This window comes from Lepidochelys kempii, chromosome 11 (assembly GCF_965140265.1).
Source record: "Lepidochelys kempii isolate rLepKem1 chromosome 11, rLepKem1.hap2, whole genome shotgun sequence".
NCBI lineage: Eukaryota > Metazoa > Chordata > Testudines > Cheloniidae > Lepidochelys > Lepidochelys kempii.
In genome coordinates, this window is record NC_133266.1 from 41,694,253 (window position 1) to 41,710,873 (window position 16,621).

The following is a 16,621-nucleotide window of genomic DNA, read 5'->3' on the forward strand; positions in this document are numbered from 1 at the left end:
TTATTTCATATAATCAGAAAACATGTTCATCCCTTGCTTATGCCTTCCACACTACTTACTGATTTATAATCCAATAGTTTGATATGTTCTGTATACTTTATCTTTACACCACTGTTCAGCAACATATGCCATATTCCATCTCCCTATCTTGTAATTAACACTAAAACATTTTGGGAGAGTGTCTGTGTAAGACATACAAAATTACATCCAAAAAGATTTCATTAGAAGAATTGTTAGGTTGTTAAGAGAGTTAAGGTTGCAAAGTCAAACACTCAGAAGTATCTGAGGAAGGATGGTCCAGTGGTTAGAGCACTAGCCTGGACTGTGGAAAACATGGGTTCAGTTCCTGCTCTGCCAAACATCGTGTGTGACCCATGGTAAGTCACATAGGCCCAGAGCCTCACAGGTATTTAGGCATGTAACTCCTATTTGATTTCAATGAAATTGATTTGAAATCAAATAGGAGTTAGATGCCTACATACCTGTGAGAATCTGGACCTTTTTCTCTCTGTGCCTCAGTTCCCCAATTGTTAAATGGGGATAACTAGCGTTTAATGGGGATAAACAGATTGTAAGACAATCAGATACTATGTGATGGGGACCAGATAAGTACCTAACGTAGAAAAGTTAGAAAATGCCAGCATCAAAGTTGCCTATATGACCTTAATGAATATGACAAGAATCTGGATGACACAGTCTGTAATTACAGAGTCACATTCTACCTTTTCCACAGTATCCCTGTCTCATTCAGTATACAGGAAGGACAGCACTCACTGAATGGGAAGCTATTCAATACTTTTTCTTCATATTTACCATTCAAGGTATGGTTCCACACCTTATTTAGTGCATAACCATTTAAAACCTATATTAAATATAGAATTATTAATTTCCTAATGGGCTTTGCTCATCATGCACATTCATCACTGTATTATCTGAGCTCTTCAAACAAGTAAATTGATATTAATGTCCCCATTGTACAGACAGGGAGATTAAAGCCAAAACTGTCAAGCATCCAATGATTCTGAATGCCTAGCTTGAGCTACCAAAGACCTTCCTGTTCAGAGCACTTTATAAGTTCAAAGCACAGCTCCAATTGACTTCAGTTGCAAGTTTGAGTGCTCTGCATTTGTGAAAAGTAGGCCTCAGATGTCTCAAACTGGACAGAGACAATCAGTGGCTACCTGTGAAAAGTCTGGTTTTAGTGGCTTGCCCAGCATCACAGAGGAACTTTGTGGCAGAGGCAGGGACAGAATCCAATTCTAAGGCATTCAATTGCCTTAACCATGACACCATCTCTTCTCTTCCTTCAATATCCTGTCTCATTCACTAGATGCTTTCCAACTTCTGCTACAAATGAAGCAGGGGTCCCAGAGACAATAACCTCATTCACTACACAACCCCAATTAATTCCCTGAGCATAGGCCATCCTGTCCTCTGAAAAGTAGGCCTCAGATGTCTCAAACTAGACAGAGACAATCAATGGCTACCTGTGAAAAGTCTGGTTTTAGTGGCTTGCCCAGCATCACAGAGGAACTTTGTTGCAGAGGCAGGGTCTTGAGGCAAAAATAGTATGTGATCATGTATTGAACATTGTATGATAGTGCATGCCCATAAGGAGCCAAATTAAGGTTGCACAGACAACCTTAATTCTGGCATTTCTAACTTTTGAGCACTTGACTTTGCAACCCTAACATTCTTTTAAAAATGTATTTTCTTAAGTTTTTACAAAAGCAAACTCCATAATGTAGAACTAAGCTGGCCCCTCAGGAGTCATTGCCAAGGCTGGGACCTTAGACCAGTGGTCTCCAAAGTGGAGTGTGCGCACCCCAGGGGGTGCGCCAGAGGATCCCAAAGGGGGCGCAGCAGGAGGAGTGCCGCCGGACGGCACTCCGCTGTTTTTTTTCTTTGGCGGCAGGTCTTCCCGCCTTCTTTCTTCGGCGGCACCATAGGGGTGCGTGATCCAAAAACTTTGGAGACCATTGCCTTAGAACATCAGTACAGACTTCAACCACTGGAGCTAACTGAGGAATTGGTAGCAATAGTAGGCAGTTTTAAATGGTCACCAGTCATTAGAGGAGGAAAAGACATACATTTTATCCGTAGGTATACAGTTATTTACTAGACAGCATATGAATACCGAAACTCAAAAATCCTGTGTTCAAATCCAGGCTCTGGAGGAGAATGCACTCTATTGGTTAGACAGTTTCACCCTCAAACCACTCCTCCTCACACCCCTAGTTCCTGTCCCAGTGTCCCTCTTATCTACCCTTTCCTCCCCCTTTCCCTCCCCCACAAACCAGCACCACTTGTTTACTCTCATCTCTTCCCGAGCTCCCATCTCGGGCTCTCCCAACCACCACCCTCTGAAGTCCAGCCAGGCTACTTTTTCCATGCTGACTGGGCACCAGCAGATTGCAGAAGAAACCCTGAAAGCACAGGAGAGATGCTATTCCTGCTCTCAGTTTTGATGCCTGGTGTTATAGCAACCCCTCACTACTGGGAGGAGCATTTGCAGGGAAAGTCCTTCTTAGCCCCTGCAGCCCTCAGATGAAGCAAGTTCAGTCACTCTGTGAGGATGGTGCATGCAATATCTAGCTGGCATACAGGAGCATGACTGTTGCAGAAGAAATCTTCAGAGAATTTAACTCCCAGCCTATAGCAAACCTTTACTGAGCATGTGCTAATTCTGATTTTTCAGAAGTGTATTTGTCCAAATCTGAGATTTTCATGGGGGCGGGGGGACTCAAAAAGGCACGTCACTGGCAACAAGGCAACCCCCTTAGCAAATTTCAAGTCCCAATTCCAAAGCATGGAGATGCTAAAGCTTCTCAATGAAACAGATATAAGTTTAAGGTGGGAAAAATCAACATATTTTAACTTAATTATGTTCTCAGAAACTACTGAACCAGTTTTACTGAAACTTAAAAAAAAAAAAAAAAAAAGTCAGCCTGAGGCAGACACCAGGGATAGGAAACTTCAGCCCAAATGGTAAGAGTCCAGTGAAGTTATAAGCACCTGAAAATAGGGTTTTATAATACAAAGAGTTGAAGCTACTTTAACTATAAACACTGCTAACAGCTCTGCCCATAATTAAGTTGTATTGTATCATTTTGCCAGGAAATACTTTGGCTGTCTAATCTAGGTACTTTCCTTGCAAGCACATCAACAAACCAACAGAGAAGATGTGGAAGCAACAGGGCAGCCAGACTTAGCTAGCCTCTCACAATCCTTAGACAGTAACAGGTTTGTAGAACCTTAGGATGTCAATATGTCCTCAAAACAGAACCAAAAAGTTTATATTTGATTTTCAAATAAATTAGGTGCCCATTTAAAATGGTTACCGACATGGTTGCCAAAATGGACATGAAAATTCCAGTACAAAGGCTATTTTCCAATATACAATAGTTTCAAATACAATAATGCTATCCTAGATATTTGCATTTCAGAAAGGCAACAACTTCTTCCCTCCCCCTCCAGTTTCCGACACCCACAACAAGATCCTTTACTGAAAATATGTCAAAACACAATAGGTCTCTAAAGAGTAAAAATGTTGCAAGTAAAAAAAAAAAATCCAGGCTTGTCTCAGCTTTTCATACCATTCCCTTCACTATAGGAGACAAAGCTGTTGAAGCCTTTGTTTAATCAATCAGGAAATACACAAACACAGGACTTAATCAAATGCTTGAAAATTGAGATATGGTAGGAAGCCAATCTCAGATCTGCATATATAGAAAACTCAACACACTTTCGTATTATTCAGGGCCATGTTCTGCCACCCTTACTCATGCTGAGTAGTCCCATTCATTTCAGTGCGACAACTCAACAAGCATGGAGTAAAACTTGACTCACTAGAGTGTAGAATCAGACCCTTCCCCTGTAAACACAAAATAAGAGCTGGAGATGTTTTATTGCATAAACTCAGTGCCCAAAGATCTCCCATAGCTACAGTCAAGAAGTTTATAACTGAGTTTCTTGTCTTTTCTCATTATTTGTTTTCCGCATAACAAGTATTATATGGACCTAAATAGTTGCATACCTCCCACCACCTTCTTTACAGTTGGGACAGGTGCAAGCAACTCGTCGCAATCTTTTTCCTTCTTGATGTGTTTGGTCCCCTTCCTCATCTACTACCTGTACTCTCAAATGCGACAGATCATTGGTATTCAGTGTAGAATCGCCACTGAGCTGCCACTCTTCTGGATCAGGTTCCTCTTCTTTAATCCTAATATCTAAGGGAAAGAACAAAACACAAATCCATAAGTAGCCCATTGAACAGAGAGAAGCAAACCATAATGATGAAATCTCTACTGCAAAGAGCACTGTGTGTCATTCTAAAGTCAACAGTTTTTAGTGTGCTGACATTGCTGCTGTGCCTTTGTAGCCTATTCCATATTTAAAATGTGTATATAACTTTAAATTTCAAAGAGCAAGCCAAAACTAGAATACATCTAAAACTTAAAGTCTGAACTGTTCTTGGTAGAGAAGGCCACCAAGACCATGTCTTTTGGTTGTGGCTCAAAGAGTAGAGTCCTTACAGGGGTTTGCACAGCCTTTAACTAGATCAGTTTAAAAAACAGATTTAAGTTAAACTGGTGCAACTTTCCCATGCAGACAAAACCTAAAGTTAAAAAACGTTAATACTATACTTATTCAGAAACTTAGTGAGTGGTAAAAGGTAAATTAAAATGCTTGAAAAATAAATACAAAACTATTCAAAATGTTACATTATCTGAATGCATGTATTTGTAATTTTAAATACAAACTGAAAGATTCAGTGTTTGTTTTATAAACCTGTGAGACCCAAGTTCAGAGCTTCTGCAAGATAGAACACCACCCTGAACAAGTACATCAGAAAATGGAGTTACATTCCTAGTACTGCTTTAGTTTGTAATTTTGATGTGTGCAAGAAAAAACTGCACAAACCTGAACCTGAGTAGCGGTGGGTGACTGAGGAACAGGGGAAACTTTTTCAGAATAACAATTTTCTGCATTTGAAGACCTTTTCAGTTAGTTTTATTAAAAAACACAGCAAAGTTCTAGTTTCTTTAAATTAACAGCTATATTTAAGCAGTGTCTTGCAATATCTTTTTTATTTGCAGAACTCCCACCAAAGGGCAATTCTGAAACGCTAAGGACGCAGGGAAAAAAAAAGAATTACTATGAACCTTCAGTAATTTACTGTATCATCTTGGGGTTTAAATTTACACAAGCAGCTAAATCAAGCCCCCCTAGAAATTAAAGTCAAAACAAGTATTTCAGTATTGTTTGCATTTTTGTATTGTTTCTAAATTATAACCATTTCTTTAGATATTTTTAAGAATGAGACCATCCTACGTTCTAAGCACATACACAAACACAATAAAAAGTATAATTTACAAATAGGACTACGCAAAAAACTCCACAGCTCAAAATAAACGGGTTTTCAAAAAGAAACTCCCTGCCACATAAACTGATAATCATTCTCCTCCTCAAATGCTTGTGAGAAGAGCCACGGGAAAGGACTAAAACTTAGGAATATAACCCCTCATTCAGTTTTTTGTGCAGGTAATTGTGCTTCAAGGACTAAGGGAAAACCATGCAGGGAACAGTCAGACATATAAAAAATAATCAAAATGCCCTCACTTGCATTTTAGTATGCCACAACACTGAATGTTGGTATTGCATTTCCATAGTTGCCTTTTGGTGCCTCGATGAACTACAGTGCTCTGAGGCCTGACTGATGAACAAGGCCCTCCTCCCTGTACTCTGACACACAATGGACCTAAATTCTGTTGCAAGGTCCCTAGAACCTATGGCAAACTGATGGAAATTCTGTGGCAGCTTCAGATACACTTTTTTTAATATACAGGTTTTTATTAAGTATGAAACAAGTAGTGCCAGCAATCTTATCCACTGCATTTTTATGCTTCTATTTCACACTGTTCCTTGCTTTCAATTTCAACATGCCATATATATTTTATTAAGATGAAATGAACAGTTCACAAACTCAAAAGCTAATTGTTTCCAGTTTCTAAAAGTGCATGAAGACCCACTGCAATGGCTTCCATTCTGTTCACCTTTTCAAATTTTTCTTGGCATCTGTGGGGCTAGATATAGGTGTGGGTTTGTTTGTTAATGGGTTTTTCGTAAGATGAAAGCTGAGCTTCTAGTCTACAATTCTGCAGCAAGGAGTGAATTCTGCAGTTGCAAAATACAAAGAGCCCTGACTAAAACCTGCAATCTGAGTTTACAAATATCTGATGGACAAAACAGTAAGTAAGAAACTGCTTCAGAGAGCTGAGCTTAGGAAAGGAATACCCTAGTAGTAATCATAGAATCCTAGGACTGGAAGGGTCCTTGAGAGTTCATCTAGTCCAATAATGGGGTGAAACTGAGCAGATGTCAATGCCATGTATGAAAACTGTCCTTAAGTATGGTTTGCTATTGCAGCTACCATGACTAGGTAATCTAATATGGAAAGGATTTTTCTAAAGTTTCTGATATATCAGTCTGGTACCGCTCGGCCATTTGCTTCTCATATGACATGACAAAAGCATCAGTCAAACCGGACCAGAATTAAGGCAAAAGGCTCTGGCCCTTCCCTCTTAAATTCCCATTCCTGTTCTGCCTCAACTGGATTTAAAGTAGTATACTCCTGCATTATTTTTTTAATGAGAAATTAAGAGTTTCATTCCACTAATTTTTGGCTTATCTGCCTCTCCTGCCTGCAGGATTGTCAGCTGATACTATCTCAAAGATATCTGTGGTTTTCAAACTCTGTTGAACCTGTACAGCGGTACAGAAAAATATAGAAGTGAAATTCTGCTCACTTACTAATTTCTTGGTAAATCTTTCTAAAAGCAGTTTGTCTCAGAACCAAGGCTTTTATAAAAGCATGGGTACAAGCTAGCTCCTCAAACCAGCCATTGTTAGGATGACCAAACCAGCGATCTACTTTCCAGAGTGCAGCTACATTAGACCTTTTAACTCAACCATCAAGATCCGGTCTTTAAGCTCAACTGAAAGGTTAAAAATGATAATCTGTCTGTAGAACCCTATGAAGAGCTGTTAAACATTTGAATTCTAATCAAACTCTCTATCATTCAGTCCATTAAGAAGACAGTTGCTGTTTCCGATCCTGTCGATATCTGGGACACTGCGACAGGGGCATGCTCCATTCCTGCTTCTTTCCAGACAAAAACTTTTTAGAGACCTTCTTCAGCTAAAGCATCCAGTGATTTATTTAAAAACTTTGCTCCTACCACCTTTACAGATTGTGCAGCACCTTTAACAGTATCCTGGGGCTTTAAGGCTCCTGAGCCCAGCAAGGGAGAGCCTTCTTGTGGGCCTGGCTCTACCAGCCCAAAGTTCTTTCACTTTCTCTCTCCTCCCTTCATTTTCTTCCTATGCCCTTGTACCTTCCGAGTTAAAGAAGTGATAGCTTTTAACTCTCTCCAGCCTATCAAAATTGGCACAGTTCCCATATTTAAGTGTGCATGGGGCATTTACCTGAAATTGCTGTGATCAAAGTGCTGGATCTGCTGCTTTTCCCCAGTACTTTGTCACGGACACAATCTTAAACCCCAGAAAGTACTGAGAGGAAGAACCTGTCTACTTTATGGTTTCTGCTTGAGTACTTCTATTTATGCAGAATTATTATTAAACTACTTAAGAATTAATCTGGTCACTTTAGACCTCACTTCAGGTGAGCTCCCCATTACTGTAGGGAAAGGGGGGTACCCCCACACAGTTGATGCAATTCATCCATCCACAAATGCTTTTAGTAAGCATCACTGGATTTGATGAACTGTATAATTGCAATTAACACAAATGCAGCCTCTTCCCCTGGACACCAAAATCATCCAGTCTGCCTGCTCAGTTAAGCTTTACAAGTCTCCCAACAGAGAGTTAGAATTATTGTTCTCAGACACCACCCCAAGTCAACTTCCTCATGGGTATCACAGTTAAGTCAGAGAAAGGTCTTAAGAGTGCAGACATTCAACTTGCATTTCCAGTTAATTAATTCTATATAGCTGGGTCCCTTTGAAAGTCTGAGAACTTTTTAAATAAACGAGACAAAAGGTCACCACTTTGTCCTCTTATAGGATGTCAGGCCTCTGTGATTCAGTCTCTCTCTTTTCCTTCAATGTAGCAATGTCCTCCACATCTCTGTGTGTAATACAGCTCTCAGCGTCATAGCTTTCCTTGCTTATACTTCTGGATGGGAAGAAACTTTGCTGAATCATATTAGGCAAGAGTCAGATTTCTTGGGTGAGATTTTTGTTTGTGCTAATCTAAACTAACTTCCTCCTCTAAGTCTCCCAATAGCAGTAGTCTTCTGTGTCTCAGACTAAACTCTTCAGAACAGGAACTCCTTATGGGTGTGGCAGTTACATCATTAGTACTTAATATGGGTCATCTTTCAGGAATCCTTGCTGAAAACTACATCAACTTGCTGATGATCAGGAAAGCCTATCATCAGTTTCAAGCAGAATATTTGCCTTTTATAAAAGTTAGGCAAAACCCCTTGTTGGGTAAACCGATCCTTTTGCTTCAACTCCACCCAAATTTGAAGCTGAAGCATCCAGCGAAATAAAGGAGCTCTAGAAGCTCCAAATATAACTGGTGGAACATTCCCCCAACTATGGAACCTGGCTGTCTTCTTAAGACCCTGTTGCAAATACCAGCATAGTCAGTCTTACAGGAGTTGGTGGAACCAAATTCCTGGAAGCACTGCTGCCCACTGGAAGCTGATGCCATACTGCCATAACTCAAAAGGCCTTCTAGAGCTGCTTAAATTACACCATATGCTATGCAGGCCTCTGGAGCAGCCCATCATCAGAAGGGTGCAAAGGTGGCCTAAAATCACCTTAGCACCCCACTTCCTTGACTCAGAGTCACAGCACAGATTCTTTTAAACAAAGCAGGTTTAAGTCATTCCCACGTTGATTTTTCCTGCCAAGACCTCTGTTCAAGGTTCTGTATTTCTCCTACAACACTAAATCCTAAACCAATGGAAGGAATTTCAGGGTATATCACTCCTGCAATACTTTGGGCCCACCGAACTCCATGGAAAGTCTACCATTGTCTTTAACTGGCTTTAAATCAGGTCTTAATTTATTAAAATAATCAGTTGTTGCATGGAGACTAGAAACCCCAAAGGCTAAACTCAGGTCTTGGTAGGCAGTCTTTCATTTCACAATTAAAGTAATGAGTTTTAAAGTACTGTATCAATAATCAAGATCAGCAAAAGTGCATTTAAAACCATTCTTGCAAAGCATGCCACAAAATACCTGTTTTAAAGGACCACATGTATTGCTTCATCAGTCAGTCATTTAAAAATAGTCTTAATAGAGCTTAAGTCAGTATCACAATACATATTATGTGACAAAGAATACTTACCATATAGTAATTATGGTTCTTCGAGATTGGAATCTGCATGGATAACCTCTCTTGGTGTGCATGCGAGATCAGATTTTATTTTTTGAATAGCAGTGTCCACTGAGCCCTACCTGTGCCATGAATGCACACTCAAGCCCCAAAATTGAAGGCATAAAAAGCGGGATGGCCACAACTCTCACTCAGTTTGTTCCCCACAAAAATTCCACAGGAGAAGGGCTCTGATCAGCAGGGACGGAGGACACATCTTAGAATCTGTATGGACAGCGCATCTCCAAGAACCAGTTACTGTAAGGTACGTAGCCACTCTCTCATCCTCAAGTGATTGTCTTGGTGACAATCAAACAGTGCTACCGGTGCTAGGATGTGAGTGAATGGAGGCCTCCTTGAAAAGTATTGTACGACTGCCCTACCAAAACGAACATCCAACCTGGAGGCTTGCACTAAGGAATAAGTGAGTGGTAAAGGTGAGGATCAAGCTCCACATCGCTGTTCTAAATATCTCTGATGTGGGGAAGTTACCCAAGACAACCAGAGGCCCCTGGAACAAGCTCTAACTTGTCAAAGTGGCTCTTAGTAATAGCAGCAGCAAAGCTGAAAGTAAAACTTAATAGGCAGCAAGCAGGAGCATAAACGGAAAGGACTAAGCATGTTTGGCGTTGCTGATCTGAGGCCCATACACAAAACATTTCTAAATAATATGGGAGCAGAAAACTGCTGTTGTGAAATGTGTCAAGTTTAAAAATTCATACTGACAGTTCCTTTATAAACAATGGTTCACAGTGTTCCACCAGAAATACTGAAGTTTTCTGAGAACTAACCTGAGAGCTACAAATGTGTGTATTCTGTTTTTTAGTCATTACCAAGATGTTAAAATTTTTGGTTTTTTTAGAGCTACAAATGTGTGTATTCTGTTTTTTAGTCTTTACCAAGATGTTAAAATTTTTGGTTTTTTTAAAGCCACATTTCATATGTTAGCCCTCAACCTCTTATTTGTTTCAGTCAGCGTACGCAAGAAAGATGCCAGAAAAGTTTTATATTAATAATGTGGTGTAGTTATCTTGGAGGTGAAAGATACCTGGCAAGATATTAAAGTTTGTCACTTGAGCAAGTATTTATCCAGAAAACTATTTGGCCCTTTTAAGGCCAAATTTAAAATTACTAGTTTATGCTACTTTTATGTCAGTGTGATAAGGACCTCAGGCTCTGGCATGGATAGGATTAAATCTCCTTCATGAGCAGACCACCTCTCCTGCTCTCTAATATCCAGCATGAGTTGATTAGCACAGGGGTTCTCAAACTGGGGATTGGGACCCTTCAGGGGATCACGAGGTTATTACATGGGGGTCTTGAGCTGTCAATCTCCATCCCAAACCCTGCTTTGCCTCCAGAATTTATAATGGTGTTAAATATATAAAAAAGTGTTTTTAATTTATAAGGGGGGGGGTCTGCATTCAGAGACTTGCTATGTGAAAGGGGTCACCAGTAAAAAAGTTTGAGAGCCACTGGATTAGCAGGTATGAATGATGATGAGCTTCACTGGCAGCAGGTACCTAATTCTCTGAGTAGCTGTCTTCCTGCAGATCTATATACACACTGTCGGGAGAAAAAGGACTGGGACTGAGAGGACAACTCCTTCCTCAACAGATCTTAAATTAAACAAGCTTTACATTATACCATTTACTTTGGAATTATAGCTGGAATTATATTTGGATAAAGTCAGCAAAATGTTTATAGACCTTCAGGTATAAGTATAAGCCCTTCTGGGGTTTTTTTAAATATAAGGTGAACCTGACGGATGTGCAATATCAGCCCAGCTGTGTACATTCCCTTGGCAAAAGCTACTACTATTCCAACTGCTTTATCAGTTTTCTTCACATTACTTTTGAGAACCAAAAGTACCATCATAAAACTAAATCCAGCTTTTAATGAAGAAATCCTGATCAGAACTGATCAAGTTGTATTTTCTTAAGGGAGTAACCACTCTAAAGTGGGACTCAATAGTTTACAATAACTAATTTGAGAAGCCTTTAAAATTAGATTCCATTCAACTCATCAATTATCTAGAGAAATGTCTTCAGAGGAGCTAACGTACATGGTCTTTTTTTTTTTTTTTTTAAGTTTAAGTTTTAAGGGTCTCCAAAAGCAACGCAACAACTTAAAGTCTACATTTGGAGAAGGAGAAATTATATTATGTGACTGAAACGGAATATTTTTGGGGGACAGGTAAGCAGTAATTTGTAGCCTTCAAATACAAATCATGTGCACCTAGCCTCTCGTTTTTACAGCGGGCATGCAATAGGTCATTGATAAGTGCAGGTAAAAGGAGAAAGCTGCGAGAGATCTTTCCTTATGGTTAATTTCTAGTAAGACCATCAGGAACTGAACCAAGAATCTAGGGGAGCAAAATACCTTTTTGACAGTACTTGACATTTTGGAAATTTGCTGTACTTTGTTCTGCACTCCTCAGATCTAGATAGCTTCAGACCCGACTGTCTACTACTTGCTTTTCCCACTCTGGACAATAACAAGCTTAACAGGAGGTAACATGAGCTCTTGTAAACATCCCAAAACAGGATGTTAACTAATTTAAGATGAAGATTTTCCTTCAGAACTGATTCAGTATAATGGAAGGTTCTGTATATATGTAAGGTATTGTACACACTGTTAGAACTCAAAGCAGTAACAACCTATTTTTCAAGTAAAGAGACAAACTGTCCCTTTCTCACTAGACTTAACTTATTTTGCAGTATCTGACTGTTTTTCCTTTTGATTCTCCGCTTTGTTTACTCATGAGGCATTTTGTCTGATGCTGACTAAATCTCTCAGCAGTAAAGATGTCCTCTTCAGAGTCCCTTGAAACCAAGGTAGAGAAGAGCATCTCTTAACAGTAAATCAAGGTTGAAGGGACCAAACTCTAATTGGACCTACATAGTTCACAACTGCATAACAGCTCACATGATTTTATTGAAACTTCACACACACCAATCAGTTCCGGCCTGAGATAAAGCATAAGCAGATGTTATTTTTCCTAGGGCTACAAACCCCAAAAGGAAAACTTTAAAGAGTATAAGCGGAATACAACTTAATTATGCCTTCTGTGAAAGGAGGAGCTTTAGTGCTTCAGTTTGCCTAGTAAAATGAAGAAATGCAATGAAAACCCTTCCCCTCACCTTAAAATTTTGCAATCCTCCTCATATGTGGTAAAGATGGATTCTTTCAACAGCCCAAAATAAAATAACCTGTCACATGTATCTTATTGATTTACCTTCTCTTGTTCTATTACTCACTCCTCATCTCTTCCCCTTTCATTGAAGAGAAAGCAAAAAACCAAACCAAACAAACAAAAAACCAAAAAACAAAACAAAACAAACCTAAGCTTTTTTCGGCCAGAAAAGCATAATTTCTTCTCCAACCCCAGTGATTATTCCCCATACCTATTTTATATGCATATCCTCTAAGATAGAGAAAAATCTATGGTATTGCAAAAGCTACAGAGAGTTATGAATAAAAAGGTAGGAATGGAACACTATACTACAGCAGTAGAAGGTTGTGGTGAATGGAGACTGAGTTTAGCCATTTTAATAGAGAATATCAGATATGTGCAGGAAATCTGAAATACTGGAGGTGAATATTCAATCTGATTCTATTGGTTTGAAGAAACTATGTTGAAAGTTTCTGCGGAGACATGCACCAAATAATATGGATTTAAATTTTTTTATTTGTGATTTTGGGGGAAAGGAGTGGTCTGATATGTGAAGGAAGGACAGATTAAGTTCTCAAAAAGTTTAGGGAAGGGACTTGAAAAACAAAAACTACTAACCCATTTACCATTATCAGAAAGAGAGCAAAAACCTTAACTATAATCTCCACTCAGTCTCAATTATAATCAAATTTTGCTGATCCACTGGTTTACATACAATTTCCTTCTCCTGTAATCCATTATTTCTGTGAACTTTGTCCACATTGCCCCCTTTACTTACCTTCCTTCCCTAGCCATATCAGAAATACTCCGTCAGGGAAGGCTTGATGGATTGTCCCTGCAGCCATTCAGAAGGCATTCAAACTTTGTGATGTAAGCCATTCCCCTCTTGAAACGGCCCAGAAAGCAAGGGGCCAAACTAACTGACAGTGGCACTATACCATGGCAGTCTTCATTTTTCACTCCTTGTGTGCATACTTTTCTCTTTTGGTTTCTGTATGCTTTCCCTTCTCGTCTCTTCTCTCTCACCCTGGATCATGTTTCTAGTACTATATAAGATAATGGATGAGGGCTATATTTTACTTTGTTATTGTTGGTCTAGACAATTTTCCTTAATAACTTAATGGTGCAACAGCACATGGATCTGAGGCCATCTTCACAAGGAAAAGAATTAGAAGAAAGCATTATGGTTTATTATTTTAGAATGAAATTTTGGATTCTGAATGGAAAGCAAAATTGCTGGATACACAATAGTAATAACCATTCAAGCCCAAAACTACCAAGTCTTTGACACTTGGGCCCTGATCCAGCATAGTACTTAAGCACACATTTACCTTTAAGCCCATGAGAAGTCCAATTGATTTAATTGGACCTACTCATGTACTTAAAGTTAAACATGTGTGCTTAAGTACCATGATGAATCAGAGCCTTAATTAACATGATTATCTTAAATCACATAGGCGAAGAGTAAACGGTCTTCAATTTTGGATTTTTAATTCACTGTTGGAAAGACTTTTTCTGAAATAATTACAATTCTTATCTTACCTATGAAGATAAATGTCAAACATTCTAACTTTTGATATCTACAAGCATTATCTTACAAGCGGTTAGCAGTTTATAACTTACAAGCGGTAAGTTATAATAAACTTTAAGCAGTATGTATAATAAACATTGCGCAAACAAGTTGTACTAGACAGTAAAAGTCACTCGTTCTTAAACACAGATACCATGTAGATGTTTGTGCATTTGTTTCACTACTACTTGTAAAAGTTCTGTAACCACAGTTTTGTTCAAATTAAATTGGTAGGAAACAAGATTAACAAAATGCTAGATCAATAATGACAGAGGTTCTCAACCTCTGATACATGACACCTAGGGGTCCATGAACGTTTTCAGAGAAGGGTGGTATCCTGAGAAGCGTTTGGATTTTTCCTATAAAACTTGATAGACTATATGATGAGGGTCCCTGCTAGAAGGGAGGTAAGGTAATGGCACTGCTGCCCTGTAAATCTGATGGTCAGAGTCCCCTCAATTTAGAAGAGAGGTCTCCTGCTTCAGAAAACTTAGAAGCATCTAGAGACACCATTTTAGAAGGTGCTAATGTTGACTACTTCAATTTGAAAAGTCAAAGTAACTTACACTTTAGAGAGTGTATTTGACTACGTTCTGTGAATCAGTTGTTCAAAGTACTAGTATAACTTGATCAGCTAACTGTATTTTGTATGCATCCTCAGCAAATCAATGTAGTTATGATTATCACTGTTCAAACAAAGTACATACAGGAAAAAAAGAAAAAAAAAGAAGCCATTTTTCACAAAGAGTTAGAGTAAGATAAATACCTGCAGGACTGTCAGCATTTTCTCCTGGGTGCAGCTGAATGCCAGCAGAATCTATAGAGTTTACTGTAACTGTCTGTAGATTTGGCAATTGAGCAGTACTCAGACTAACTGGAGTGGAAGTCAAGGCCCCACCTGCTGCAACTTGACCAAGAGTAAGAGTCTGCACAGGTGTTAGAGTTATCTGTTGTCCAGGTGCATTCTGAATCTGCAAGTTTTGCAAGTTTTGCACACCTTGCACTTGAAATGTCTGCCAAGTGATCTGCCCAGAAGGGGTCACTGTTTGTGCCTGAATTAAAAAAGTTCCAGGATTGAGCTGCAGCTGAAGATTTTGTAGAGCCTGTTGTGATATACCTTGACTTGCTTGCACACCATGGATTGTCTGTTGCGCAATACCTTGTACAATTTGGGCTTGACTGGTTGGTTGCTGAGACTCCTGAAGTTGTATGTGTTGTACAATAGGCTGTGCTGTGGAGACCTGAATATTCTGAGCCTGTGTGTCATCAGAGACTGATGTCTGGATGTAATTTCCCTGAAGGTCAGAACTGTGTACTTGCCCACTAGTTGTGGTCAAGCTGTTTGCATTTTGTTCCAATATACTTGTACTGTCTATGGTAACAGGCAGTTGTGATGAAGATGATGTTGGCACAAATAAGTCATTATCATTGGTAGTTTCTGTAATTTCAGGAGAAACTTGTTCACCAGTCCTTTCAGAAGTGTCTGAACTATCCATGGCCTGTCCAGTATTTATCAAATGTCCATCTGCATTAATGCCTGCAGTCATGGTTTGAGAACCACTGTTGAGTCCCAGAGAATCTAGATCAACACTATTGATGGGTACAAAAGTAATATTTCCTGGTAGTCCCAGAGGGACATTAGCAACTACTTGTGCTTGGCCAGGAAAGGAAGAACCACCAATTGCAACTCCCTGAACCTGAACTTGACCAGTCTGTGATAAGAGATTCTGAATATTAGCTGAAGGTGTTCCAGAGGCAATTATGGTTTGATTAGAGCCAGGAATGATCTGAATTTGACCAGTTTCTTGATTTATACCACCATTATCAGAAGAGGTTGCAAAGCCAAGCTGAACCTGCTGACCATCGGCCGTCTGGATCTGGGGTATTACTTGATATTGTACGTTAGACACTGTACCATTTGATGAATCTGATCCTGGTGCAACAGAAAATATTTGTTGATTTTGCAAACTCTGAATGGGAAGGACATACTGTCCACTTGAAGTTACTGTGGCAGCACCTGGAATCTGTACTATATTACCAGCTTCATCCTTTATAGTGGTAGGAGCTGCAGACAGAACCTCCCATCTGTTTGGAGTTCCTGCTAATTGTACAGAAGACAAATCCCCTGTCTGAGCAAAAACAAAAAAGGAAAAACATTTGAAATATAATATACAGATCATATATGCTAAAACAAGCATGCATTACATTCAATATGATATTGTACCAGAGGATGGTATGCTACTGACATACATGCAACGTAACCCACATGAACAGCAGTAGCTGATTCAGAACTTCAAAATATAGCCTTGTAGTCAGCGAGTGCCTAAATATACCACAAAATCAAGTCCCACAAATGAAAAGACTACATAAATTACTCTATCATTAGAAACAAAAAATAGAGCTTTTTCAAAACGCAATATTAAGAATTCAGGTTAACATTCCTAATGCTTACATGTGTGTATTCATTT

The 16,621-nt window shown here is 39.2% G+C and overlaps 1 protein-coding gene across 1 annotated transcript in view; it reads right to left on the bottom strand.

The window, feature by feature from the left end:
* Positions 1-16,621, bottom strand: part of SP3 (Sp3 transcription factor) — a 35,963-nt gene that overhangs the window by 5,478 nt on the left and 13,864 nt on the right. The window contains exons 4-5 of the mRNA XM_073305883.1: positions 14,920-16,282; positions 4,037-4,229 (exon numbers count right to left, since the gene is read on the bottom strand). Coding sequence (XP_073161984.1) covers positions 4,037-4,229; positions 14,920-16,282 — 1,556 coding nt within the window. The remainder of the gene's footprint in view (positions 1-4,036; positions 4,230-14,919; positions 16,283-16,621) is intronic.